Source organism: Coloeus monedula (assembly GCF_965178545.1).
Source record: "Coloeus monedula genome assembly, chromosome: 28".
NCBI lineage: Eukaryota > Metazoa > Chordata > Aves > Passeriformes > Corvidae > Coloeus > Coloeus monedula.
Genome location: NC_138808.1, coordinates 1849585 through 1875902, shown reverse-complemented (window position 1 = coordinate 1875902; position 26318 = coordinate 1849585). Strand labels below are relative to the sequence as shown.

Below are 26318 nucleotides of genomic sequence, written 5' to 3'. Positions count from 1 at the left end.
AGGCTGATCCCGCTGTCCTGGGCTCTGTTTGATAATTAGCGGCGCTCTGTAATTAGCGCTGGCTGATTTCTCCCTTTGTTGCCGTTTGCCGGGGAGGGGGAGACGCTTTCCTGCCGTGCCGGGGAGCTGAGGGCGTCTGGGATTCCCGGCGGGGATGAGCCGGGCTTAATCAGGCGGGGATCAAAACCTGATCCTCCCCAAAGCCACCGTCACGGCTGGAACGGAGCGCCGGGAGCCGCTCCTGACCCCTCTGATCAGACAGAACATTCCAGAGGTTGATTGGGAGCACGGGGAGCTTCTCAAGAGGCTTCGTGATTTGAAATGAGAAATGAGGCAGCTCCGGAGGCAGAGCGGAAGGATCCGGAATGAAATGAAGCAGGAAGGGAATTAGGGGAGAAAAAAGTGAAAGGAGAGGGAACGGCCTCGGAACGGGAGGATCTGAGGGATGGAAGCGGTGGTGGAGGTGCAGAAATCAAGAAAATGTTGTTGATTTTCTGCTGTTCCCTCTGAAGGGCTCGGACACGCTCATTCCCAAAGGTTCCAAGCGTCCAAAACCCTGGATTTTAGGGATCAAACCCAGCTGTGGTCCCCGCCAGGACCACCCCCAGCCGGGCAATCCCAGCTCAGGGACGCTCCGAGGCTCCTGCCCCGGGGCCAGAGCAGATTTCCAGCTGCCAAATCCTTCCTGCAGCCCGCTCCAGACACAGCAGCTCCCGAGCAGAGCCCCGGGGCCCCGCGGGAGGCGGCGCGGCCCGGCCGGACCTGCAGGGCGAGTTCCTGAGGGTGCGGACAGCCGGAGGCGAGCCCGGGAGAGTCGCCCTGGCAAATCCATCGCCTCCTTCCCGCTCATCCCGCTGCTTTTCCGTGGCCGGAGGCGCCGCTCAGCATCGTCCACCGAGCTCCAGGCAGCTCTGGCCAGCTCTGCCAGCAGCAGCTGGCACCCAGTGGGCAGCTGGATTTGGCCAGTGCCCACCCAGCAGTCCCAGGCCACTGACCAGCTGGATTTGGCCAGTGCCCACTCAGCAGCCCCAGGCCAGTGACCAGCTGGATTTGGCCACTGCTCATCCAGCAGCCCCAGGCCAGTGACCAGCTGGATTTGGTCGGTGCTCATCCAGCAGTCCCAGGCCAGTGACCAGCAGGATTTGGCCACTGCCCATCCAGCAGCCCCAGGCCAGTGACCAGCAGGATTTGGCCACTGCTCATCCAGCAGCCCCAGGCCAGTGACCAGCTGGATTTGGCCACTGCCCATCCAGCAGCCCCAGGCCAGTGACCAGCTGGATTTGGTCAGTGCTCATCCAGCAGCCCCAGGCCAGTGACCAGTTGGATTTGACCACTGCTCATCCAGCAGCCCCAGGCCAGTGACCAGCTGGATTTGACCACTGCTCATCCAGCAGCCCCAGCCCGGTGGCCACAGGTCACAGGCAGTGGCCAAAGCCGCCGCTCTCCCCACAGGCACAGCTGGGTTTTCATTTCCCGACCACAGAGAGGCTCAGGAGACCACACCAGCTTTGCTTTCTCCGCTGGAGTCACCAGGAAAGTGAATTCCAGCCCTTCCATTTCCATCTCTTGCAGAAAGTGTTGGGTTTTTTTTTCCATGGGTGAACCGGAGAAAGCAGCAACACAAATCCCTGCTGCCCTCCTGGGCTGGGGCCAAAATCCAGTCACAAAAACATGGCTGGAGACACCTGGAAAACCAGAGGAGACCCCTGGAAAACCTCCGTGGCTGTTCCACAGCTGGCAATGCAACCAGAGTGGAACACCCACAGCATCCTCAGCTCCCCAGAGAACCGGCAGTGCCGGCAGTGTCCCAGCTTCCCTCTCTGCTGGGGACATTCCCACCCCCCTTTCCCACCCTGGATTCAGTGGAAGGCGCTGCTGGCCAGCGGGGGATTCCTCCCCAGCGGGATCGGGGTTCCACACTCGGGAATGCTCTTGTGAGGGGGAGAGGAGCCCGGAGATGCCCTGTCCAAGGACACCTCGTGGTTCTCCACCTGCAGCACAGCGTGGGGCAGCAGCTGCGGGTGGCCGAGGATCTCCTCAGCGCCGCGGTCAGTGCTGTCGGGGTGGAAGGACACCAGCTAGTTGCTGAAGGTCACCGTCTCCACGGCACTGCCCCAGCCCAGCAGGGAGGCAAAAGCCCTGCGGAATTCCGCGTTGAAGGCGTAGATGATGGGATTGAGGGCGGAGTTGGCCCAGCCCAGCCAGGTGAAGGCGCTGAGCACCGTCCCGCTGACGCACGGCAGCGCTCCCCGGCCCCGGAGCTCGGCATCGCAGAAGGGCACCAGGCAGTTGAGCACAAAGAAGGGCAGCCAGCAGCACACGAAGACGCCCACGATGATGGAGAGGGTCTGCAGCACCTTGGTCTCCTTTTTGAGGGAGTTCCTCAGGGAGGTTTCCCGAGGGCTGCCCGGGCAGCTCCGGCCGTGTCCGGCCGCCCTCTCCAGGGAGCAGATCCTGCGCAGCTGGCGCCGGGTGATGCGGAAGAGGCGGCCGTAGGTGCCCAGCATGACGGCGACGGGGATGTAGAAGCTGATGAGGGACGAGGAGATGGCGTAGGTCCTGCTGAGGCTGGAATCGCAGCTCCCCTCCTCCGCGGAGCCGTTCAATCCCGGCTGCGCTCGGCTGGGCAGCTCCCGGTCCTTGTGCCACCGCAGCTGCACGGGGATGAAGGAGATGAGGAGGGACAGCAGCCAAGCCACCCCGATGGCGACGAAGGCCACGCGCTGCGTCACCGTGCTCTGGTAGCGGCAGGGGCTGGCGATGGCCCAGCAGCGCTCCAGGCTGATGAGGCACAGGTGGAGGATGGAGGCCGTGCAGCACGTGATGTCAAAAGCCACCCAAATGTCACAGAAGGCCCCGAAGGGCCAGAAGCCCAGCACGTCGGTGGCAGCTCTCCAGGGCATCACCAGCACGGCCACCAGCAGGTCGGACACGGCCAAGGAGACCACGAAGAGGTTGGTGACCTTGGAGCGCAGGTGTCGGAACCTGAGCACGGCCACGCACACCAGGGCGTTCCCCAGCAGCGTGGAGAGGATGAGCAGGGACAGGCAGGCAGCTGTCACCACACGCAGGGACACCGAGGAGTGGCTCTGCTCTGCCCAGCTGGTGGCATTGGGCACGTCGTGCCCAGCTCCTCCTGCCGAGGGGTAAAACCCATCCATGGCTGATCCGGTCCCGCCGAGGTTTCTCAGCTGCTCGAGTCTCCGGCAGCATCCAAAGCCCGTTTTCTCCGCTGCCACGGCGTCTCCGGAGCCCCAGCTGCAATCCCGCCAGGGGAAAAGTGCTGGAAGCTCTCACTCCGTTCCAGGTCTCTGCTGACAGCGTTTGGATTCTCCCTCCTGCCCCCCACCCGCTTCCCTTCCTCGGCTGCTCCCGGGAGCCGGCACTCACCTCCGGGGGCTGCGAAGGCTCCGCTGCGAATCTTCCTCCCTCTCCTCTCTCCTCCTCACCTGCCGGTGATCCTGTGCCTCCTGCAGAATTCCCAGATCCTTTCCGTGGCCGGGCCGGGATTTGCTGCCGGGAGTAAAGGGAATCTGAGCTCCCTCTGCTCCTGCAGCCCCTCCCTGCTCACAAACCCCGCTGCTCTTCCCTCCGGAGCCAATTCCTCCGGATTCCACTCGGGTGGGATCTGACTCTGCCCCTCGGAGCTGGGAGAGCGCGGGAACCCGCAGGGTGAGTCAGTGGGAATTCGGTGAGAGGGGTGAAGGGGGAAATAACAAAAATCCAGTCGGATTTGAGGGTCCTCAATGCAAATGAGCCCAGGAATTTATTGTGGTCTCTGATTTCATTGCCCGGGCGCTGCGTCACAGCTCAGAGACGGCCCCACAGCAGCCACGGCCCAGAGATGGCCCCACACCATCAGAGATGGCCCCACACTGGCCACGGCTCAGAGATGGCCCCACACCATCAGAGATGGCCCCACACCATCAGAGATGGCCCCATACTGGCCACGGCTCAGAGATGGCCCCACACCATCAGAGATGGCCCCACGTGTTCAGAGATGGCCCCACACTGCCCACAGCTCAGAGATGGCCCCACGGCTATCAGAGATGGCCCCACATGTTCAGAGATGGCCCCACACTGCCCACAGCTCAGAGATGGCCCCACAGCAGCCACTCCTCCGTGCCCTGCACTGGTGCAAAGCTGGCATTTACTGCTCCAGTGCGAAATTCCTTCTCCAGGAAACAAAAAAAAGGAAAAAACCACATCTAAAAAGTCCTGTAGAAACCCAGAAGTTTTTTGTTTCTGAAAGTCCCACACAAAGCGGCCTCAGATCTTCTTTCAGCGCAGAACCAGGGAGGAGGTTGAACATCACCCGGACACGGCTTCAAATCCTTGATAAACGGATTTTACTTTCACTGAAGTGGCGTAAAGTCGCTTCTCTTTCAGGTTGATTCCTGAATTCCCAGCTCAATCCGCATCAGCTTTCACCTCAGGGATAACTGGAAACATCATCCAGAAAGTCAAGATGCTTTTCCAGGCAGGTGGGGATGTGGCACTTGGGGACACGGGTTGGGGGTGGCCTTGGCAGAGCTGAGGCCGCACTTGGTCCTGGTGCTCTCCAAGGCCTTTGCCAACCTTAACAATTCCAGGATTCTGTAGCTTGGAGCCCTAAGGAGGAGGAGGAGCTGCCCTGTGTCCTGAGGGAGGATTTCCTGGGAGCCTCCTGCCTTGGCATGGGCCACCAGGAGCTGCCAGTGCCAGCCCTGCTGCGATTTACTGAGGGGACAGATCAGTGCCACCCCGTCCTGTGTGCCAGATCAGTGCCACCGCTGTGTGTGACGAATCAGTGCCACTCCTGTGTGTGACAGATCAGTGCCACCAATGCCCTGTGTGTGACAGATCAGTGCCACCCCGTCCTGTGTGGGACAGTTCGGTGCCACCGCTGCTCTCTTGAGGAGAAAAGCCTCCCTGGAAAAGCGAGGTGGGGAAAAGCAGGACGAGCTTCGCGAATCCTGGGCACAAAACAAGTTGGTTCAGCCCTGATCCCGGAGCGTGGCCCTGGGGCATCCCTGACTCTGCCCTTCCCCGTCAGCTCAGGGGGAAAGAGCCACCAAAGCTCCCCGAGGCAGCTCTGCCGAGCCCGGGGAGAGCAGGAGCTGCCCCGAGCCCTTCCCAAGGGATGCGATATTCCCTGCGAGCACAGCCCGGGCTCGCCGGGCTGTGCGGGCGCTCGCCCTCCCCGTATCACGGCGCTCGCCCCGAGGTTTGTTAATTAAGCCTCATTAGCGCTGCTGCCGGGGCTGTTCCAGGGAGCGCCGGCAGGTGGCACCAGCGGCCGGCGCATGGAGCAGCCATTCCCTCGGGAATTCGGGATTCCCGCGGAGGGGAAGCGCGGAGGAGCTGGAGCAGGGCGGGCTCCGGCTGGAGAGCAGGAAAGGCTCTGCCGCAGAGGGCGGAATAAGCGCTGGGACAGCTCCGCAGGGAACGGGCACGGCCCGAGGCTGCCAGAGCTCCAGGAGCGCCTGGGCAGCGCTGCCAGCGATGCCCAGGGTGGGATTTTGGTGTTTCTGGGCAGGGCCAGGGGCTGGATCGATGATCCCGGCAGGTCCCTTGCCACTCAGGATATCCCAGGGCCCTGGCAGAGCCCTCATCCCCAGGGATGCTCTGCCCGCTGTGCCCCACGGGGCATTTTCCTCCCAATCCCCGCTCTGGGCACAGAGAACTTCAGGATCTCGGGGGGCAGAAACAAACACCGGGATGCTGCCACTGCTGTGGCACCGATCTGTCACCCACAGGGCATTGGTGGCACCGATCTGTCACCCACAGGGCAGGGCTGGCACTGATCTGCCACACACAGGGCAGGGCTGGCACTGATCTGCCACACACAGGGCAGGAGTGGCACTGATTTGTCACACACAGCGGTGGCACTGATCTGTCACACAGGACAGGGCTGGCACTGATCTGTCACACACAGCAGGGCATTGGTGGCACTGATCTGGCACACAGGACAGGGCTGGCACTGATCTGTCACACACAGGAGTGGCACTGATTCATCACAGCGGTGGCACTGATCTGTCACACACAGGGCATTGGTGGCACTGATCTGTCACACACAGCAGGGCAGGGCTGGCACTGATCTGTCACACTCAGGAGTGGCACTGATTCGTCACACACAGCGGTGGCACTGATCTGTCACACAGGACAGGGCTGGCACTGATCGGTCCCCTCAGTAAATCGCAGCAGGGCTGGCACTGGCAGCTCCTGGTGGCCCATGCCAAGGCAGGAGGCTCCCAGGAAATCCTCCCTCAGGACACAGGGCAGCTCCTCCTCCTCCTTAGGGCTCCAAGCTACAGAATCCTGGAATTGTTAAGGTTGGCAAAGGCCTTGGAGAGCACCAGGACCAAGTGCGGCCTCAGCTCTGCCAAGGCCACCCCCAACCCGTGTCCCCAAGTGCCACATCCCCACATTTTGAACCCCTCCAGGGTGGTGATTCCACCCCCGGGCAGCCCCTCCCAGTGCCTCGCTTTTTCCATGAAGGATTTGGTGCCAATATCCGACCCAAACCTCCTCTGGTACAACCTGAGGCTGCAGGAAAGGATCTCCCCTTAAACCAGAGCAGCCTTTTCGGGCTGCCTTGGTGTGGGAAGCTGCAATGGGATCCCATTTGTCCGATTTCCGTGCGTTTTGGAACACACCCGATGCAGAAAAACCTCCCTGAGGGCTCTGCTGCCGCAGGCAAAGCAAACCCAGCAGCTCCGAGTGCGCCCAGAGCAGCTCCTCCTGTGGGAGAGATCCAATCTCCTCCCCTGAGGAAGCTGCTTCATTTTATCATCAACACTTCAGCAGTTATTTTTTCCAGGCTCAAGTGAAGCCCTATTTTAAACAGCTCTCCAGCATGAAAAGATCCCGCTCTGGTGGCAATTCAGCTCGGGGTTTTTATATTTAATTTCCTCGCCCAGCAAGAGGCTGCCCTTGATTTTCTTTCCCTGCTGTCTCACCAAAATATCCTGAAAATTCTCCATTCAGGCACCCTGATTGCATCCCCCACTCCGCACCCAAGGCAGAAAATTACCAGCCACTCCAAATAAAGCAGCAGCTGCTCGGGTTTAACTCCTAAATGTCGCTCCCAGCACGGCTGATGCATCCCAGGATTACAGGGGAGCGCTCGTTCCTGCAGGAATCTCTCCGGATTTCCAGGGAAGGGACGAGTTCTGAGAGCAGGGCAGAAAGGAGGGAGAGTCAGGCTTTAAAAACAGAGCTCCGGGTTGTAGGTGAGACCTGAGCCCTGTGAAAAATCCATGGGAGCTCTCCAGGCATCGGATCAAACCTCAGCCAGAGGAAACAGCATCAACAGGCTGGGAATTCCAAGTTTAGGCATCGTGGTTTTAGAGGGAGGGAGGAATAATTGGATTTTTTATACACCAGGTTATTCAATTTACATTGATTTTCTTCAGGCAGAGGGAACACCAGTACCAGGCTCCCAGTCTGTGCTGCTGAATTACAACTGGAACAAGAAGCCAGGTGAAATCTGTCCCAAAAAATCAGCTTTGGGAATTGTCGGGTACAAAGCCAAGGAATTCAGTGGGAGAATCAGATTTCCTTTTCTCCATGGGCAGAGCAAGGTGGTTTAGGCACAGGGCTGTGACTCTGTGAACCTTGGAAGTGCAGGTCTGAGATGCAGAGTGATAGAAAAGAAGTGGGAAGATAAGGAAAAGCAGGTGGTGTGTCCAAAACGACACCAGGAATGAAGGCTGTGCCACCCAAAAAGCAGCAGAGGCTGCTCAGGAAAGAACCAAATGATTTAAAGCAGTCATGTCTAATACTGGGCTTTTCTAAACCCAGATTAAAGCCTGGTGGAGCAGTTGCTCAATTTGGGTTTGGATAAAGCAGCCCAGGATTATCCCTGGATTCCAGCACGGCTGGAACAGGGAAAAAGCACAGGAGGCCCCAGAGCCCCGCGGGTTCCTCCCCTCCCCTTGGTCACACACAGGCTGGAAACAGCGAGGTTTTTCTCCCGTTTACTTCCAAAGGAAAGGAACACAGAGCTTCGAGCCATTGTACAGCATTCCACGGACAGCCTGGGCACCGGAGAGCTGCAGCCACCCCCCGGGCCAGCAGGAGCCCGCGGTGGCCAGCGGCGACACAGGGGACACAGCCCCCGGGGACACCCCCACGGCCGGCCCTGCGGTGGAGCTGGGTGGGAAATCATTCCCAGGAGGAGAATTCCAGGCCTCGTTCCCATTGCCCCAAGCTGCCAATGAGCGCTGGAGCTTGGAGAGGCAGCCTGGAAGTGGTGCTGGGATGCATTCCGTGTGGTGTTGGGAATACATTCCCAGTGGTGCTGGGATACATTTCGTGTAGTGTTGGGAATACATTCCCAGTGAATGGAATACATTCTGTGTGGTGTTGGGATGCATTCTGTGTGGTGTTGGGAATACATTCCCAGTGGTGCTGGGATACATTCCGAGTCAGGGAGAGGGGCAGAGGGCTGCTAATCCATCCCCAGGCAGCCAGGCACTGCCCTGCCACGCTCAGGGAGCCCAGGGAAGGGCACATCCCCCTCCTGACAGCTCGGCTTTGCGGGGATCGCGCTTCCCGCGCTTCCGTGCGCACGCGAGGGATAAAGAGTGACCTGCAAAAGATGAGGGATGGGCTCGTGTGGGGAGGGACAGCCCTGGAGCAGCTGCAGGTGTGGTGCTCAGGGGTTTGTGCATGACAAACACACCCAGGGGCTGCGTTTGGGGCTTTCTGGGAGCACGCAGCCCTGAGGGATTGCAGCGCCGAGGCTGAAGGCAAAGCCAAGGCTGCTCCGTGGGGCTGAGCTCTCCTGAAGGGAAAACAAGGGATCCCTTCTCTTCCCACCCCAAATCCCTCCTCAGCAGCTCAGAGCTGGTGCCCTGCAGCTCCCGAGAAGTTTTGCTTACAGGGAGGACACAAAAATAGCCAAGAGCTCCAATTTCAAGAGGCAGCAGAAAAAAGCTGGATGGCAGCGCCACAAGAGCCTGAAGCTCCTCCAGGGGAATCTTTTGCAGGTCTCCCTTTTAAGGCCTTAACGTCACTGCAGAGAGAGGGATTCTTTTGTCTTGTGCTTGCCACTGCTGCCCTCTCCGAGCAGCACCAAAATCTCCCAAAGCTGCCCAGCTGCAGTGCCTGGCTGTGAGGGCAGGATGCAGACAGGGAGGGACACGACGACCACGGGGTGTTGAAGCTGGCTGCAGGAATGGCAAGGGCAGAACCGAAGTGCCAAGTGTTCTAAACAACCACACGAACAGCCAAATGTTGAGCCACTGCAACGCTGCTGCAACTCAGATTCTCAACATCAGCCACAGCAAAGGAAGAGAAATGAAAACCAAACCCAAAACTGAGCACTGTTATGGACACAGAAGAGTTTATCTCCACTGGAATTGCACTCCCAGGAGGGAAGACTGGATGTGGCAATGACTTGGGGCCACGAGTCAGACTGAGACCAGTGCAGATGTTGGCACAGAGATGACAAACACCAGCTGGGGCCAGGTCCAGAGTGGATTGTCACGGCAGGAGATCCTGCTGCTGAGCAAAGAGAGATCCAGATGGACACGGCGGTGTCACCCCTCTCCTCTCAAGTTCTGGTCATGAGTTAAGGAACATTAAGACAACTTCCCCAAACTGCAGCAGCAGGATTCTGTTGGCTCTTCAGAGATTCAGTCCCAGAGCTGTTTTGGGTTCAGAAGCAGCAGAGGGAGTATTTTGTGCCAAATCTGTGAAGAGAATTGCAACAGAGAAGAGATCAGAACTTATCAAACACATCCACAACTAAATAATGAAATTCCAGAGTGCCTCGGTGCTTCCCTGCTCAGCTCCATCCCTCGGAATCACACGTTCCATCCCCTTGGAAGCACGTGGCTCATGTTTGATGGGGAATTCTCTAGAAATTGAGGTTATCAGCTGCCCAAACAGGAGGAAAACTCCATGGCCAGTGCTGTGGAACTGCTCACGAGCAGATTCCCAAAAGGAAAGCTGAAGCTGTCCAAGACAGGTGTAGGGAAAGCTCAGTTCAAGCCCATAAACTCTGGTCATTCACTGCTGCTAAATCATAGGATATCCTGAGTTGGAAGGGACCCAAAAAGATCATTAATAAATCATGAAATAGGATTTATTTATCATTCTTATTATTTATTTACTTATCAGTAAATAAGGACCAGTTTAAGCAGGCCTGTCCCACTTAACACAGAGTCAGCATTCCAGGCCAGGAAGATGCTGAGTGCTGGACAAATCCTGTTTTATCCCTTCCAACACTGCCTGGCTTCGTACAACCTCGTTAAATTTTAAAAAGCAATTAATCCAGGCAGGGCTCCCTCCCAGAGCCTTCAGTTTTCCCTCCACCCCCAGGCAAAGGATCCAGGCAGAATTCCCAGCTCTCTCAGGCCTGGGGTTGAGCTCTGCTGACCCCCTTGGCTGCTCAGGGCTGTCCCAGCTCCCAGAGCAGTTCCCTCCCCGGCCCCGCTGCCATTCCCACCTCCAGCAGACAGAGAGAGCTTCTCCAGTTCAGCTTCCAGCTCGGCATCAGAGATGGGGGGACTCAGCACCTTCTGGGGAGCGGGAGGCAGATCCACGGAATCCTTACTCGAGTCCTGCAGGAGACTGTCCAGCTCCTTCTCCAGCTCCTCCGTGTCCATCTCTGCAGATGAAAGAAAACATTTCAGTTCCAAGGAGGATCCAGTGGCATCCTCACAGCCCAGACTGAGATCCAAGTGGAACTGAGCTGTTCTTCCTCCCATCCATTGTCACTCATAAGGAATTTCCTGCACTTCTTTAAAAGGACTGAAAACTCAATGCTGATCTCAGCGAGGAGAATTTTTTTTCCTCGTAGAAAAATTTTGCTGCTGAGGCCAAGAAGCTCTGGCACCTTTCAGCAGAGGCAAAAAGCTGCAGCAGCACCCAGGCCGGAGGAAAAAGCTCATCACTTCAAGAAAACAAAGCAGCAGCCACCCTAAAAATAGATTTCAATCAGCATTCCACAGCTTTGAACTGAAACCCAGCCCCAAATGGGGACCACGAGGATTTGGAGATGAATAAACACAACTGTCAGAGGGGAGAACTCCCTGCTCCTCATTCCCTTCAAGGCACCAACTTTGGGATTTCAGGAAGAGTTTATTCCCCCAGGAAGCTGCTAAATGTGGGGAGGGAGCAGAGGATAAAAACCCCAGGACATACCCAGACCATTGATCCCCACTCCAGCCAGAGTCTGGGCTACTTCATCTTGAGTATCACAAAGCTGAGGGAAAAGAAACACAATTAGATAGAGACCAGAAATTGATCTGATGTCTTACAGCAGCTGCTTTATCAAAAGCAGAAATATCAACAAACAACTCCAAAGCTGACCTAAAGGCAGCAGCAATTAGTTCAGAAGACATTTCCACCACGGTTTTCACAAAGAACATGAAGATTATTTAATAATAATAAATAACAAGAGCAAGCGTGGCACATTTGAGGATCGAACCTGAACCAGAATTTCACAGTGGAATTAAAAATATCCCTCTGATTTTGAGTTTTTTCACATAAATATTGAGTTGATATTGCAGCTTTGGCTACAGAATCAGGAAGCCAAAGACCAACACGTCTCAGCTACGACGTTTTGCAGCCCCTCAGCTCGTGAGCTGAAGTCACAGTTGGAGCTGATGGTGTTAAAAAATTAATCCTTGGCTGTTTTTCACACCAGCTTATGCAGCCAGACTGCTCTCTCCACTTCAGTTCCTGCAGAATTAACTCCTTTCCCTCACTGAAATGCAGGAGATTACAGAATTACAGAATTAAATAGGTTGGGAAAGACCTTTGAGATCATCAAGTCCAACCTATGGAAAAAAAAAAACCAAAAATGAAATGAAATTAAATATAAAAAAAAAAAACCCAAATAACATCAAATAGAATATAAAATACAAAATAACATCCAATAGACTATAAAATAAAATGAAACAAAAGAATAACACAAAATAACATGAAATAGAATATAAAATTAAATTAAATTAAATTAAATGTCAGGCTGTTTTTTGCACACAGTTGCATTCCAGCTTCCAAAGATTTGATTTGTAGTTTTAATACACCTCAAGACTTTCTAGGAAAGCTGGGTGCTTGCCCAATATTGCTGATCAAAAAAAACCCCTGAAATGCACAAATTTAAAGTAAATTAAAATGCATAAAAGCAAAAACACAAGACACAGAAATCTTTTTCTTGCTGATGTTTTAGCTCAAAATTAAGTCAGTTTGCTTTGGTGCCATAAAGGAAAGAAACGAAATAATTAAAAGAAACTAAAGAATTCAGAATTCATTAATATCTGGGCAGGTTTCTTGGGAATATCCACACCCCACTGCCTATTCCAGTACCTCTTGGATCTGATCCACCAGGTTCTCTGCCCTTTCCACAGTCACATCCTTCATGGACAGCTTCAGAGCTCCCACTCCAGCCTGGTAGGCATTAAACACCTGGAAATAAAAATAGAAAAAAGAGAAAAAATGCTCAGTGCTGCATGAGCCTGGCAGGCATTGAAGGTCTTGAAACAAAAACTGAAAGACTGAAAGATGCACAATGTTCAGGAACTCCAGCCTGGTAGGCATTGAAAGTCTTGAAATAAAAACTAAAGACAGAAAGATGCACAATGTTCATGAACTCCAGCCTGGCAGGCATTAAAGGTCTTGAAATAAAAACTAAAGACTGAAAGATGCACAATGTTCATGAACTCCAGCCTGGCAGGCATTAAAGGTCTTGAAATAAAAACTAAAGACTGAAAGATGCACGATGCTGGAGAAGAACAGCAGGAGCTCCTCTCCAGAGCTGCTTCCCAAGCAGGATCCTTGGAGAAACACCAGGACCCGGAGGCAGCTTTATCCAGAGGGATATTCCAGGGGTAAAGTCCCACCCCTCAGGCACAGGCGAGGGAATGGGTGGGAAGGGAGGGGCTGAAGGAGGAGCACGAGGGAGGAGCCCACGGTACCATCTGGTCAGTCTGGGAGGCGTAGATGCGATCCAGGATTCCCTGCACTGCATCCAGCTTGGAATGCAGCTCCTCGATGCGCCGCTCCGTCCTCCGCTTCGACTTGAGGCACCTCAGGGCCTGAGCGGGGACACAAACACAAAACACACACAGAGCCTCAGCTCAGCCTTGCACACACATCTGGCATTGTCTCCCTTTCCCTGGGATTGGTCCCACTTTGCTGAGTCCAAGAATTCCCAGTGGCACCGTGGGAAAACTGGGATGAAGCTCTAAAAAGGGGGAACAGCCAGGAGTCCTCCAGGCTGCAGCTGAACTCAGGGGGTTCATCCAGGTATTCCTGGATCACCAGGTTGGTATCCAGCAGAAAAATCCTGGATGCCTACTTTGGAAAGGTGAGGGCATCTAAAATATTCCAGTTGGCATCTGCAACGATTCACATTCCTGGTTGCTGAAGTTTCCTTCAGGAAAAAAAAGGAATCATTGTGGAATTTCGTGCTATTAAAAGCAGGTATTTGTAGCCTGCTGCATCCTACAGAAAGGAGGAAAAAGCAGAGAAAGGTTGTGAAATGGGTGTTTGTGTTTGTGCAAAACTTGGTCAGAAATGACCACGTTGAGAAAAAATATTTAACTGACAGATTAAAAAAATATATTAAAAAAAAAAAAGGGGCAGGAGTTGGATTTTGATGATTCCCAGTGGGTCCCTTCCAGCTTGGGAACATTTTTGTGCAAAATTTGTCCAAAAATGACCGTGTCAAGAAAAAAAATTAAACTGACAAATTTAAAAAATACTTCAAAAAAAGGGCCAGGAGTTGGATTTTGTTGATTCCCAGTGGGTCCCTTCCAGCTCAGGATATTCTGGGATTGGCAGTGTCATAAAAACAAACAGGAATCCCTGAGGCACACACAGAACAAGTGGGTTTAAGAGTTTATTTCCACTTGCCTTCATAGAAATAAAATAAATCCTGATCTTCACCTTAAGGAGAGCTTTGGCCCCACCTGAGCACCCCTGGGTTGAAGCCCCCACGTTTAACCCTGGGCATGATCCAGGACATTTCCCTGGCAGTTCCACTTACCAGCTGCTTCTTCCCAGCTCTACAAGCACTCCTGGCATCCTCTTTACACCTGGAAGATGGAAAAAGAGTGGGAAATTTATTCCTTGGCCAGCAGTGGTTATTTTACACACCACAACCACCCTGTGCCTCGCTCTGAGGGGACCACAAGGGAGCATTTTGGATGTAACCACCCTCAAACCGCTGTTGCTTCCCAGAAATCCTTGAATGCATTCCAAATCCTTGCAAACATTCCTCACAGCCATTCCCTGCACCTTGTTTTTGTGGGGACAGAGGGAACACAAGCTGGAAAAGCTGTCCCAGCACACGGCTGGGACCATTTTGTTTATGAACAGGGAAGAATAACACGACAACGCAGCTTCTAATTGTGGCCCAACGTTCTACACCCCACAGATGTTCCCACCACCCTTCCCCAAATTACTTCTCTGCTTCCTGGGAAAGGGACTCCACCTTCTGTGACAGCAGCTGCTCACTCTGCATCAGCTGATAAACTCCGATGTCCACGTCGTTCATCGGGGACACCTTGGCGTGGAGGCCTCGGGCAAACTTCACTATCTAAAATTAGATGGGCACAGGCTGGAGTCACTTCCCAAAAATCTGAGCCTTGCACCAGGAATACTTTCACTTGGAAGGAAGGAAAAGGAGTTTTTGCACTCCCCGTTTAGGCCTTGGAGTCATGAGGATGCCCCAGTTACCACAGCGCTTAATATGAAACTAGGCAGGATCAGGGATGAGCAGTGGAGATGGAAAGCCTTAACAGAACACCTGGGAGATTTAAAGCTGTCCCAGGGCCCTGGAAGTGGATAAATGGGAATGTCACACTTCCAAGGACTTCAGAACACTGCAGGGGAAGTGGAATCTCAGAGCTGTAGGTACTGGCAGACAGAAAAAGCTTCCACACAACGTGGAATTCCATGCTGATTCCAGAGGTGTGGAACGTTGTTTGTGTAGTTTGGAGTAGTCAGCCTGCAGGATCTGCCAAGCTTTGAACTCTTAAATTAAATAGCAACTATTACAAATGTTTGAAGAACCTGCCATGCAAAAAATGAGGATTTCATGTCACCCCCAACCAGGTAACAACGCTGGAGCACGTGGAATTTACCTTTCCAGACAGAGAGCAGCCATTTTAGCCACCAAAGTTTTCTCTCCAGGCAGATGGAATGCAAGACAGGGATGATACCACCCAAAAGCAGTCACCTTGACCCTGTACCTTCTCTCCGTTCTGTTCCAGGATGGTGACCCTCTTCTCCTTCTGCAGCTGCAGCAGCAACAAGTAGAAGGTCCTTTCATCCGGGCAGAGCCCGGCACAGAGGGAACGGAGCTCGGAGAGGGCGACCACGGGGTGGGAAGAGAGGGCAGAGTTCTGGTAGAGGCGATAAACTTCCTCTGCCTTCTCCTGCAAGGGATCCAGGGATGCTGTCAGCATCCCACACAGCATTCCTGCTCTTCCCAAACCCTCCCACACCTCCTTCCTCCCAAACTTGGACACTTCCTATTTTATTCCAGAGGGACTTTCAGAATGAGCTGTAGGGAACTCTCAGAACAGCTGTCCATGAAAACCAAGGCTCCGCTCTTGACATTCCCTGAAACGTTGTGGAACAGCACAGGAACCACAAAGGCAATCAATTGGCTTCCCCTGCACTTCCTGGAAATCCCTCCCCAGGTTTGAACCAAATAAAAATTCCTGCCTTTAAAGATTTCCTGCTTTTCTGCTGCACACAGTAACCCAGACACCACAGCAAGGCTTGGGGCTGCTTCTCCAGTCACAGAGGAACAGAGAGGGAAAAGGGGCTGGGACAGGATCCCAGGGCAGATCCAATCCCATGGGAATGCACACGCTCCCAGTGAAAGCAGCTTGGATAATGCCCAGGGAAGCTGGTGGGACATTGGATTACCAGGCTCCATCCCCTGTTCCTTCCTGGAACAGATGGAGCTCAGGCTGAGAGCTCCTCATGTCCTCAGCTCCAGCCTGGGATTCACAGCAAGCTCCCAGCACAGTTCTTGCCTTCCTAGCCAAGCAAGGAATCCCGTCCCTCCTTTCTCTTGGAGACAGTGAAAGGTCATTGTCAGAACCACGGAGTGGTTTGGGATGGAAGGACCTTAAAGCCCATCCAGTGCCACCCCTGCCATGCCCAGGGACACCTCCCACTGTCCCAGGCTGCTCCAGCCTGGCCTTGGGCACTGCCAGGGATCCAGGGGCAGCCACAGCTCCTCTGGGAATTCCATCCCAGCTCCTCCCCACCCTCCCAGACAGGAATTCCTTCTCAATATCCCATCCATCCGTTCACTCTGGCACTGGGAAGCCATTCCCTGTGTCCTGTCCCTCCATCCCTTGTCCCCAGTCCCTCTGCAGCTCTCCTGGAGCCCCTCCAGGCCCTGGAAGGAGCTCTGAGTTCTCCCTGGAGCTTTTCCTTCTCCAGGTGAGCACCTCCAGCTCTCCCAGCCCGGCTCCAGCCCTTGGAGCATCTCCCTTCATTTCAAGGAACATCAGTAGATCCAACTCACTTCTCACCCCCAAGGTCCTCCATCCATCTCTCTCCAGACTTGGAACACCTCAGGAGCACCAGTGAAGATCTGCTCAACCCTGACCCTTCCTCCCCAGCACACGGAGCGGCTCCTGGTTTTCCTGCAGGTGCACAATCTCGGGAAAGCTCTCCACAACACTCACCTGAAGCAGCTCCACGTAAATCAGAACCTCCTCTTCCTCGGGAATTTTGCTGTCCCCCAGCACGCTGGAGAGGGTCCACTTGAGGGGCTTCAGGATGAAAACTCCCACACCCCACGAGATCCAGCTGCTGTCTACACTGGCCATGAAGTCTGACTCCCTCTGGAGCTTCCCACGTCTAGGGAAAAGATAATTCACGTGGAACTGAACACAGTCAGTCTGAACCGTGGAAATCCTCCACATCCTCAATTCCAGTGGCATTTTCTATCACCAGATCCAGCTCAAACTTGAGATCTTATTGCTGGAAGCACACAGAGGTTTCCACTCCTCCTCACCTTCCTCTGGATCCCAAGTGCCTTTTGTTTACTCTTTCTCCCCTTCTGCAAGTTTCTCCCAGTTCTCTGACTCGAAACTGATGAGGCATCAAATGAGGAAATGAACAGGGAGGGTCAGTTTTAGGGTAATCAGCTATTTCTGGATAGTTCTGTTTCTATATTAAATTGCAACAACAGCTTCTCAGATCTCAGGTTTTGATTTTCAGGTCATCGACAGAGCTCCTGCTGTTTTGAGCCTCTTCGAGGTACCCAGGCTCCAGTTCCACAGCACAAAACCTCTGGTTGCAAACAGCAGCTCAACACATCCCCCGTGCCCCGGCAGCTGCGGCACCTCAGCATTCCAGGGAACACCACCCCGCTCAACACCAACATTCCTGCGGGATCCCCTGCACAACCTCCTGCGAGCCCCTGGGTGAGCTCTGATTCCCTGTCCAGCTTTACCTCCCACAGGCCTCCCAAATTCCACACACAACACAAACCGCAATTCACAGAATCCTGGAATGGGTTTGGGCTGTAGGGACCTTAAATCCCCTCCAGTGCCACCCCTGCCGTGGGCAGGGACACCTCCCACTGTCCCAGGCTGCTCCGAGCCCCGTCCAACCCGGCCTTGGGCACTACCAGGAATGGGGCAGCCACAGCTGCTCTGGGAAACCTGTGCCAGAGCCTCACAGTGCAGAATTCACCCTCCAGGCTCGCACAGCACGGATCCATCGCCAGCCGCATCCCCCTGACACCCCCCACACCCTCCCCAAGGCCGGCCCCGAGCTCCTTTACCTGAGCAGCTCCCTAAGGACGGTGCCCAGCCCCAAGGGGACGCTGCCTCGCCGCTCGAAGCCGTTCTGCAGCTCCCTCAGGCACGTCCTCACCGCGCCCCTCTGCCGGCCGCGGGCCAGCACCAGCCCGACCCAGAAGGCCATCTTGCTGTCCCACTCGGTGCTGTTCACCTCGCGGCTCTGCTTGAAGGCCGAGAACAGGAAGGCCATGCGCTCGTCATCTGTCTCCCACTCCGGGGGCAGGTCCCCGGCCGGGGCCGGCCCAGGGGGGGCCGCCCCCGGGCTGCACATCTACGCGAGCCCCCGGCTCGGCCGCGGCCTCCGCCCGGCCCGGCCGCCCGCCCGCCTCAGGGGAGACGCGCACGGCGCATGCGCGGTGCCACCCCCGCGCCCCCCCCGCCTCACTTGGAGTGGGCCGCGCCGTCCCCCCCCTCAGCCCCCGCGGTGGTACGGCCCGAAGGGGCTCAAGGGCTCCGCCCCTAAACCCCGCCGGGATCCCGCCTGGTGACGTCATTAGTGACGTCATTGGTGATGTCATCGGGGTGGTGGGGCGGAGTTTGGGACTATCTGGGTCTATATATAATAATTATATATATAATAGATGCTTCCCATACTTATAATATAGAAAGTCTATGTTCTATAGTATTAATTTTATATTCAACATTCTTAATAATAGCAACATTAATTTAATATTAATTTATTATTATTAATTTTCATCGTATACCACAAAATAATACTTATGATAATAACAGATAATAATAGATAATAATAGATAATATAATGTACATACAGCATAAACTATATATTAAGAAAACTTTGTTAATGAATGTATAATATCACAACCAAATATTAATTAGTATCTAATAATAGGGACATAATATAAGTACATTATATCATAGATAGGATATAATACTATATCATAGATAGGATATAATAGAATCTATTTATATTATATTATATAATGCATTATAGATATGATAGAATACTATATTATCATTAATTAATATATAATGTATCGAATTTGATATGTTATTATACAGTCTATAATAATCTATTATTATTCTATTATATCATATCACAATATATATCATATATGCTTGTATAATATACAATTTATAGAGAATTTTATGTAATATTATATATTTTAAAATATTATAATACATATTAGAGAGAGAGCTTTTATTTATATCTGTATAGTCCCTATAGATATAAAAAAGAATGCGTATCTTATAAAAATATTAATATTAATGTTAATATAATATTAATATAAATATAATATTAATATAGGTATAAATATGATATAGATATAGATATAGATATAGAATAAACATAAATATAATATATTCATATTCATAATCATATTTATATATGCAAATATGAATATGATAATGAGTATCAATATATGTGAATACAGATATAATATAAATAAATATAAATATAAATATAGATATAGATATAGATATAGATATAAATATAAATATAAATATAAATATAAATATAAATTTAACATAAATTAAATATAAATTAAATGTATATTAAATATAAATATATACCCAGGACACCTCTCCAATGCCTATTATTATAGTTATTATATTATTTTCTATATATAAATATCTGGGACCCCAGACCCCACCGTGGGTCCCACTCTGGGGCTTCTCATCCTTGTCCCTGTGTCCTCCTGACCCAGGCAGGAGCAGCCCTGTTCTCTGCTCCGTGGAATCCTGGAATTCCAGACTAGTTTGGGTTGGAAGGGACCTTAAATCCCATCCCATCCATCCCATCCCATCCATCCCATCCCATCCATCCCATCCCATCCCATCCCATCCCACCCCATCCCATCCCATCCATCCCATCCCATCCATCCCATCCATCCCATCCCATCCCATCCCATCCCATCCCATCCATCCCATCCATCCCATCCCATCCCATCCCATCCCATCCCATCCATCCCATCCCATCCATCCCATCCCATCCCATCCCATCCCATCCCATCCATCCCATCCATCCCATCCCATCCCATCCCAATCCATCCCATCCATCCATCCCATCCAATCCATCCCATCCCATCCATCCCATCCATCCCATCCCATCCATCCCATCCCATCCCACCCCATCCCATCCCTTCCCTTATCCCAGCTGCCTCCAAGCCCTGTCCAGCCTGGCCTTGGACACCTCCAGGGATCTGGGGGCAGCCACAGCTTCCCTTCCCTTCCCTTCCCTGTCCCTGCATCCCCCAGTCCCAAATCTGGGATTTTCCAGAGCAGGACTCAACGCTGCTGAAAAAGCGGGAAGCAAACAGGATCCTCTGGAATTTAGGGAAAAGCCAAGCAGCCCTCAGCGAGTCGGGACACGGAGCTGCTGCCATGGGGAAGGGATTTTCCGAGGCTGCTGAGCCGGCCTGGAGCTCACGCCAGGCTCTGGCAGCCGCGGGTGGAGCTGCTTTCCTCTCATCCCCGTTTTTTTCCACACTCGGAGTCTGATTCAAAGTGTCTTGGGGAGGAAAGGGAATTGAAATTGGAATGAAAAAGCCAGCGATGGTCCGAATTCCCCAGAATTCGGTGACACCACCTTGGCCCTGCTCCGCTGGCCAGCCCCAGATGCTGCAGGGACGGCAGCAGGTCCCAGAGCTGCCTCTAAAGCGATTCATGGAAATCAGGGAATGACTCAGCACACGCAGGGTTTATTTTTAGCTCCTTCCAAGCTGACATTTCTTATTAATCCCTCCACTTCTAGCCCCAAAAGAACACCATTTTGTGCCATTCCCACCTGAGGAGCTGGGATTGGTCCCACCAGAATCCAGCCTGGCTTTAAGGAGGGCGCATTCTGGGTGTTATCAGGGACAAAAAACCCGCTGATCCAGGAAGGAAAGGGCAGCACGGGATCACGAGGCTTTGTTCAAAGGAGGCCCGCGGGGCTCTGTTTGTCAACCTGAGGGATTTGGCCTTGATCCGGAGGCGGCTGGAGCAGGCATCACATGTTTGGGGGTAAAAAGAGCCAAGGATGATCTGATCCTGTGCTGCTCCGGATGAGAAACTCCCCGGAGTGGATGGATCCCAGCTGGAAGCTCAGCAGCCCCACACGGCTGCTCCCCCGCAGCGGGATGGGGAGAGATTCGGGAGTCCAAGTGGGAGAGGAAGAGACACTGAGATAGGAAATGCGGCTGTGGAAAAAAAACATGATGTAGTTTACAAGATATAAATTAAACCAGATTGGCTGGAGAAGGTATGCACGTGCTCTGAGAAATTTGGGATTAAAGGAATGCAAACCAAGGAATTCCTTCCCGGCTTCCCATGGCAGGCAGGTGCTCAGCCCTTCCCAGGGAAAGCAGGGATCCAGCACATGAATCTGGGAAGATAAATCCCGTCATTCCAAACGTTCCTGCTTCCCTTCTGCCCTTCCTGGGAAAGCAGGGATCCAGGGATCCCTGTGTTTGGGAAGATAAATCCCATCATTCCAAACATTCCTGCTTCCCTCTGCCCTTCCCAGGTGAGGCCCCACCTCAGAGCTGGCCTGGGACACAGCACAGGAAGGACATGGAGCTGCTGGAGTGATTCCAGAGGGGGATTCCCGAGGGATGGAGCAGCTCTGCTGTGAGGAAAGGCTGGGAGAGCTGGGATTGTTCACCTGCAGAGGATTTGGGGTGGCCTCATTGTGACCTTGCAGTGCCTGGAGGGAGGAAAAGTGGGAGGGAGACAATTTCTGAGGCATGGAGTGCCAGTGATGCCTTTTCCTGGTCTTAAAATCAAGAGTCAGCCACGGTTAGAAGGGGAAAAGGGATTTTACCTTGGGATTTATTGTAAGGATCCTTAGGTGCACACGGCCAGGTCATGTGCATCGAGATGCAGCCCACTGAGAGTGCCCCCAAAGATTGGGTAGAACATTCTAGGTGTTCCTAATTAGCAGATCTATCAAAGATTCCCCAATGAGAGGCTCAAGTGAGCCCCCCTCCCCAAGGAACCTTCCCCTGGATGGTTCTATCTTGGTTTACAGAATGTGTTCTGGAGAGCACCTTGGGCTCTGGGGCACGCTGATCCCTGGCTACGAAGCTTCTCAAATGTTGAGTCTCTCAGCTTGACAAACAAGTCCAAGAATGCAGGCAAAAAGCACTGGGAATACAGAAGCTGTAAAAAGGTCTAACAGGGGTATAAAAGAAAAGACAAAAAATCTTCGTGGCATCACCAGGACACAGGGAACGGCTTCCCACTGCCACAGGACAGGGTTAGGTGGGATATGGGGAAGGAATTCTTCCCTGTGAGGGCGGGGAGGGGCTGGGATGGAATTCCCAGAGCAGCTGGGGCTGCCCCTGGACCCCTGGAAGTGCCCAAGGCCAGGCTGCAGCACCCTGGGACAGCGGGAGGTGCCCCTGGGCATGGCAGGGGTGGCACTGGATGAGTTTTAAGCCCCCTTCCCAATGCCCAACCCATTCCATGATTCTCCACCAGCGTTACCCTGCTGAACATTCCTGTGGCCAGGATGTGTCCTGTCCCAGCTGTGTCCAGTCCCAAAGTCTCGTTTCCTGTCCCGCTGGAAGCAGGAAAAGCCGTGAGGTTGTGCGGCCCCGCTCAGCAGCACCGAGAACGCCTCGCTGGGAACGACCCCGGCTTCAGCACAGAACCCAAAACAGCTCCCGTGAGCAAAACTCAACAACTCTGGGCTCCCTCCCCAGCCCAAACCGGCACAACCCCTCCCGGGATTTCAGCGCTGGGAAAAGAAAACCAAACAAAAAAAACCCCCAGCGGTATAAATTAATTAACGAGATAGAAATGAAACCGGAGATTGGCTGGAGAAGGAATCCACGTGCTCTGAGAAATTTGGGATAAAAGATCCAGGGCGTCCTCAGGGTTTAACTCCCCAAACCCAATCTTTAATTTGCCTCTGGAGCTGGGGTTTGGGTGCAGGGTTTGGGTGCAGGGTTTGGGTACAGGGTTTGGGTGCAGGGTTTGGGTGCAGGGTTTGGGTGAAGGGTTTGGATACGGGGTTTGGATAAGGGGTTTGGATATGGGGTTTGGGTACAGGGTTTGGATAAGGGGTTTGGAAAAGGGGTTTGGACATGGGGTTTGGATGTGGGGTTTGGGTACGGGGTTTGGGTACGGGGTTTGGATACAGGGTTTGGATATGGGGTTTTGCAACACCCTCACCCTCTCCTTCATCCCAGAGCTCCTTTTATGTCCTGGTTCGTGGGGAGTGAATGGAGGAGGGAAAAGATCTGAGTTCAGCCTTTGCATTCCCTGTTCCTTTCCCCCGTATTTAGGGCTCTGGGCTGGCAGGGGAAGGACAAGGGTTCCTTTAAAGGGTTTATTGCCCACAGGCTGCCTGCTCGGAGGTTGGGAAGCTGCCTCAGGAAAGGGGAAGGGAGAAAGGATGAAAAATCCACCTGCTTGCCCCGAGCACCTCCCAAACCCCAAAAATAAAGCAGGCGAAGGGAGTGAGGGCAGAAATCTGAGCCCCCCTCGCCGCAGAGGGGAAACTGAGGCACGGAGGGCTGGGGTGGTTTGCCCAGGCTTGCCCAAGGAGGGAAGGAATTGAGCTCCATTCTCGTGCAGTTCACAGACTGCAAAGAGGGTTTGTTTTTTTTAGAATTATTTCTCTGTTTCAAAGAGGAACTTGGAATTTATGAGACAAATAACTCGTTTGGCGGGGGCGTGGGGGGGGGGGGGGGGGGAGAGGTCAAAATTATCGCGTGGCCTCAGCTCCCTCGCAGGCACCAAAACAGGCGGGAGGGAACAAAGAACTGGAGGTAAAACTGAGGCGTGATGCTCAAAAACAAAACCAGAACGGTCACGTACCCCAGAGCGGGCTGAGGGCCACGGCTCCGAGCGAGCCGCTCTGGGAGGGGAGATTAGAGCCTCCCACAGCCCCAGCTTTGGCAGAGCGGGATGTTGGACAAACAGACGCTGAGTCAGACGGGACAGGAACATTTGGAGGGTCTGAAGTGGCAGCGTGTGCCACAGGAGGAGCCTGTGTGGGGTTACCCATTAGCTGTGACCAGGCTCAGCTTCCCCAGTCACCCGTTTGTTATTGCTCCGTTCCCTGGGGGAATTTCAGGCTCCAGCCCTCCCTTCTCTCCACGGCCAGCAAAGCTCCAGCTCCAACCCTCCCGCTCGTTTCATTCTCCCCTTGCAGCAGAACTGAGCAAGCCAGGGGAGGATTGAACACCCCAAAACCACGCTGGGTCCCCGCTCTTCTTCTCAACGTGCCCAATTTCCCCCCAGGGTGGTGTTGGGGAGCAGCCTCCTGGCTCCAGGGGATAAGGAGGCTGGGGGTGATAAGGCCTGGAGGTCTGGCCCTGGCAGATAAACACGGACCCCTTTCTCACCCAGACAGCCTGCCCAAAACCCACCCGAAATGGAAGCCGCAGTGCTTCCTCCAGGAGAAGGAACGATGTGTCTGCCCAGTGTCCCACTCCTGGGGATGGCCAGGCACTGGGAGGGGCTGGCCCTGCTGACCTCTCTCCACAGCTTAAACGCCCTCAGGCCGGACCCTGAGCCGCCCTTGTCCGGAGCGGTGTGTAAACACCTCCCTGTGGTTTGTCAGCGCAGATAACTCAGGGCGGTTTTGTAAATGGGGAGACTGAGACAGAAAGAGAAAACCCTGAGGCTTCCCAACAAGTGTTTGGTGGGAGGAGGATGGGATCCCGAGCTCTGGATGCTGAGGGTCTCCCACTGCTGGGATTGATGCCTTAGGTTTGAACTTTTATATTTTCAAGCCCTGCACTGCCTGCTGTGTAACTCTGGAGTTTCCTGCAGCCTGTTCACTTCTGCTCTCTGTGCTGGGCAGACATAACAAAGCCTCTCTGGGCCTGCTCTCCAAGGACACCCAGACTGTCCTAGGCCCAAAATGTGTAAACCAAAAGCCTTTGAGAAGGGGCTGAGCTTGGGGAAACTCCATCATTAACTGAAGCTTTAATTGGGGAATTAACCCTGCTATGCAAAGAACCAAACCTATAAAAGTGTGAAGAACTCGTGACCTGGGGTCCACCTTGGGGCCCATCTGGGCAGTGGCCTCTGGCTCCCAGGGGTACCTTTGGAGGCCTTTCACATAAATACCCACCTTATTTCCTTACTCCTGTCCAGGCTCTGTTTTAGGTGGCCTCTCAAGGCATCAGCTTGGCCTGGGAGCCAGGACAAACCGCGGGGCAAACTGCGACGTTCCACCTCCGTGTGCCCCTTCCCGCACATCCCGATTTATCCCGGCTGACTTCAGGCACGGCAGCTCCCTAAAGAGCATCAGGCTGAATTTTCAGAGAGAGGATGAACAGGGTCCTGCCCCATCCCATTTGCACATTTATTAGCATTTAGTCCTAGGCCTAAACCTCATCCTAGTTCTGGCCTAACTGCAAAATGAATCATTCTCTAAGGACTGCGGTGACTTCAGCTGCAGTCAGTGGTATCCAAAGCACAGAGCACATGGTTTTGGTTAAACAAAAGGCCCTGCATACTTTTTGGGGCTTGTAATAGAAGTACCCACCCAGGAAATGAGCAGGAACGCTTCTTCTCCTCGAAATCACACTTCAGCTTCATTAATGGTGGTTGAAATAATTCCCCGTGCAAGGAGACAACCAGGTGGCCACTGTTTGATGAGTGCAGTCACCAAAGAGAATATCCCAAATATCCACATCCTGCATGGATGAACTCTGATCCTACCGATGCAGTTGGATCCGAGGAGCCTTCCTGCCTTCCTGCCGGTGGGATGATGGGCTCAGCAGCCCCTTGGCACCCGGGTTGTGGACGCACGGAGCCCTTTCCCTGGCGAGCAGCATCTCCCTGGTGAGCAGCATTTTCCCTGTAACCTTGCCTTAGTGCTGGCCCTGTTTTCAGGGACTCCTGGAATGTGTTACCTGCACATTCCTCTGCCTCCGGCACTGCTGAGGAAAGCAGCGCTGCAAACTTTTTAACAGCCTCCGGTGAGTCACCGGGGAGGTGACAGGAAGGGACCTCGGGACTAACGCGAGTTCAGGACTAGGAAAAGATTAACAAGCTTTCTTTGCCTCGGCTTTCTCTCAGAATCACGATCCTGGAACAGACCTGGAAACCTCTCCTGGAGCCCCTTTAGGTACTCGAAGGGGCTCTGAAGTTTCCCGTGCCTGTCCTTCCCAAAGCCCCTCCATTCCAACACTCCCGGCAGCCATCCCACCGCACCTTCACCATCCCAGTAAAATCAGACTTTTCTTGGAATTAATTTTTCTCCCGTGATAACATGCAGCAGCAGAGCCGTTTGTGTAACAGCAGAAAGTCCAAAGATTTAACTTTTTACGGTTTTTTCCCCTCCATTTCGAGTTCTATCCCACAAAAAAAAAAAAAAACAAAAAACAAAAAAAAAAAAAAAAAAAAAAAAACAAAAAACAAAAAACCACAAACGAGGCGGAATTTCCCCACTTCCCAGCTCAGGGGTGAGACGGCGAGCTTCTGCAAGGCTGCCGTGCTGTGCCTTTGCACCTTGAACCCCACCAGAATCCCGGGATTTCTCACCAGGGCACTGTCCCCTCAACCCCCTTCTCCCGGAACACAAAACCCCCGCGGCTTTGCTCGCTCGAGCCCGATGAGTGATAGGAAAAAAATGCAAAA

The 26318-nt window shown here is 53.3% G+C and overlaps 1 protein-coding gene and 1 pseudogene across 2 annotated transcripts; both read right to left on the bottom strand.

The window, feature by feature from the left end:
* Nucleotides 1-1859: 1859 nt before the first annotated feature.
* LOC309582876 (D(1) dopamine receptor-like) lies at nucleotides 1860-3161 on the bottom strand (annotated as a pseudogene). The gene has a single exon. The product of its transcript is annotated as a D(1) dopamine receptor-like (transcript).
* Nucleotides 3162-7947: 4786 nt separating this feature from the next.
* Nucleotides 7948-18101, bottom strand: CHMP7 (charged multivesicular body protein 7). Its single transcript, XM_082298396.1, has 10 exons — nucleotides 17756-18101; nucleotides 16650-16824; nucleotides 15192-15377; nucleotides 14403-14536; nucleotides 13985-14033; nucleotides 12912-13031; nucleotides 12304-12402; nucleotides 11137-11197; nucleotides 10439-10600; nucleotides 7948-9680 (listed from the first exon to the last, which is right to left on the bottom strand). Exons 1-10 carry the CDS (start codon nucleotides 18043-18045, stop codon nucleotides 9616-9618), a joined length of 1341 nt encoding a protein of 446 aa, XP_082154522.1. The 5' UTR covers nucleotides 18046-18101; the 3' UTR covers nucleotides 7948-9615.
* Between the last annotated feature and the right edge of the window lie 8217 nt (nucleotides 18102-26318).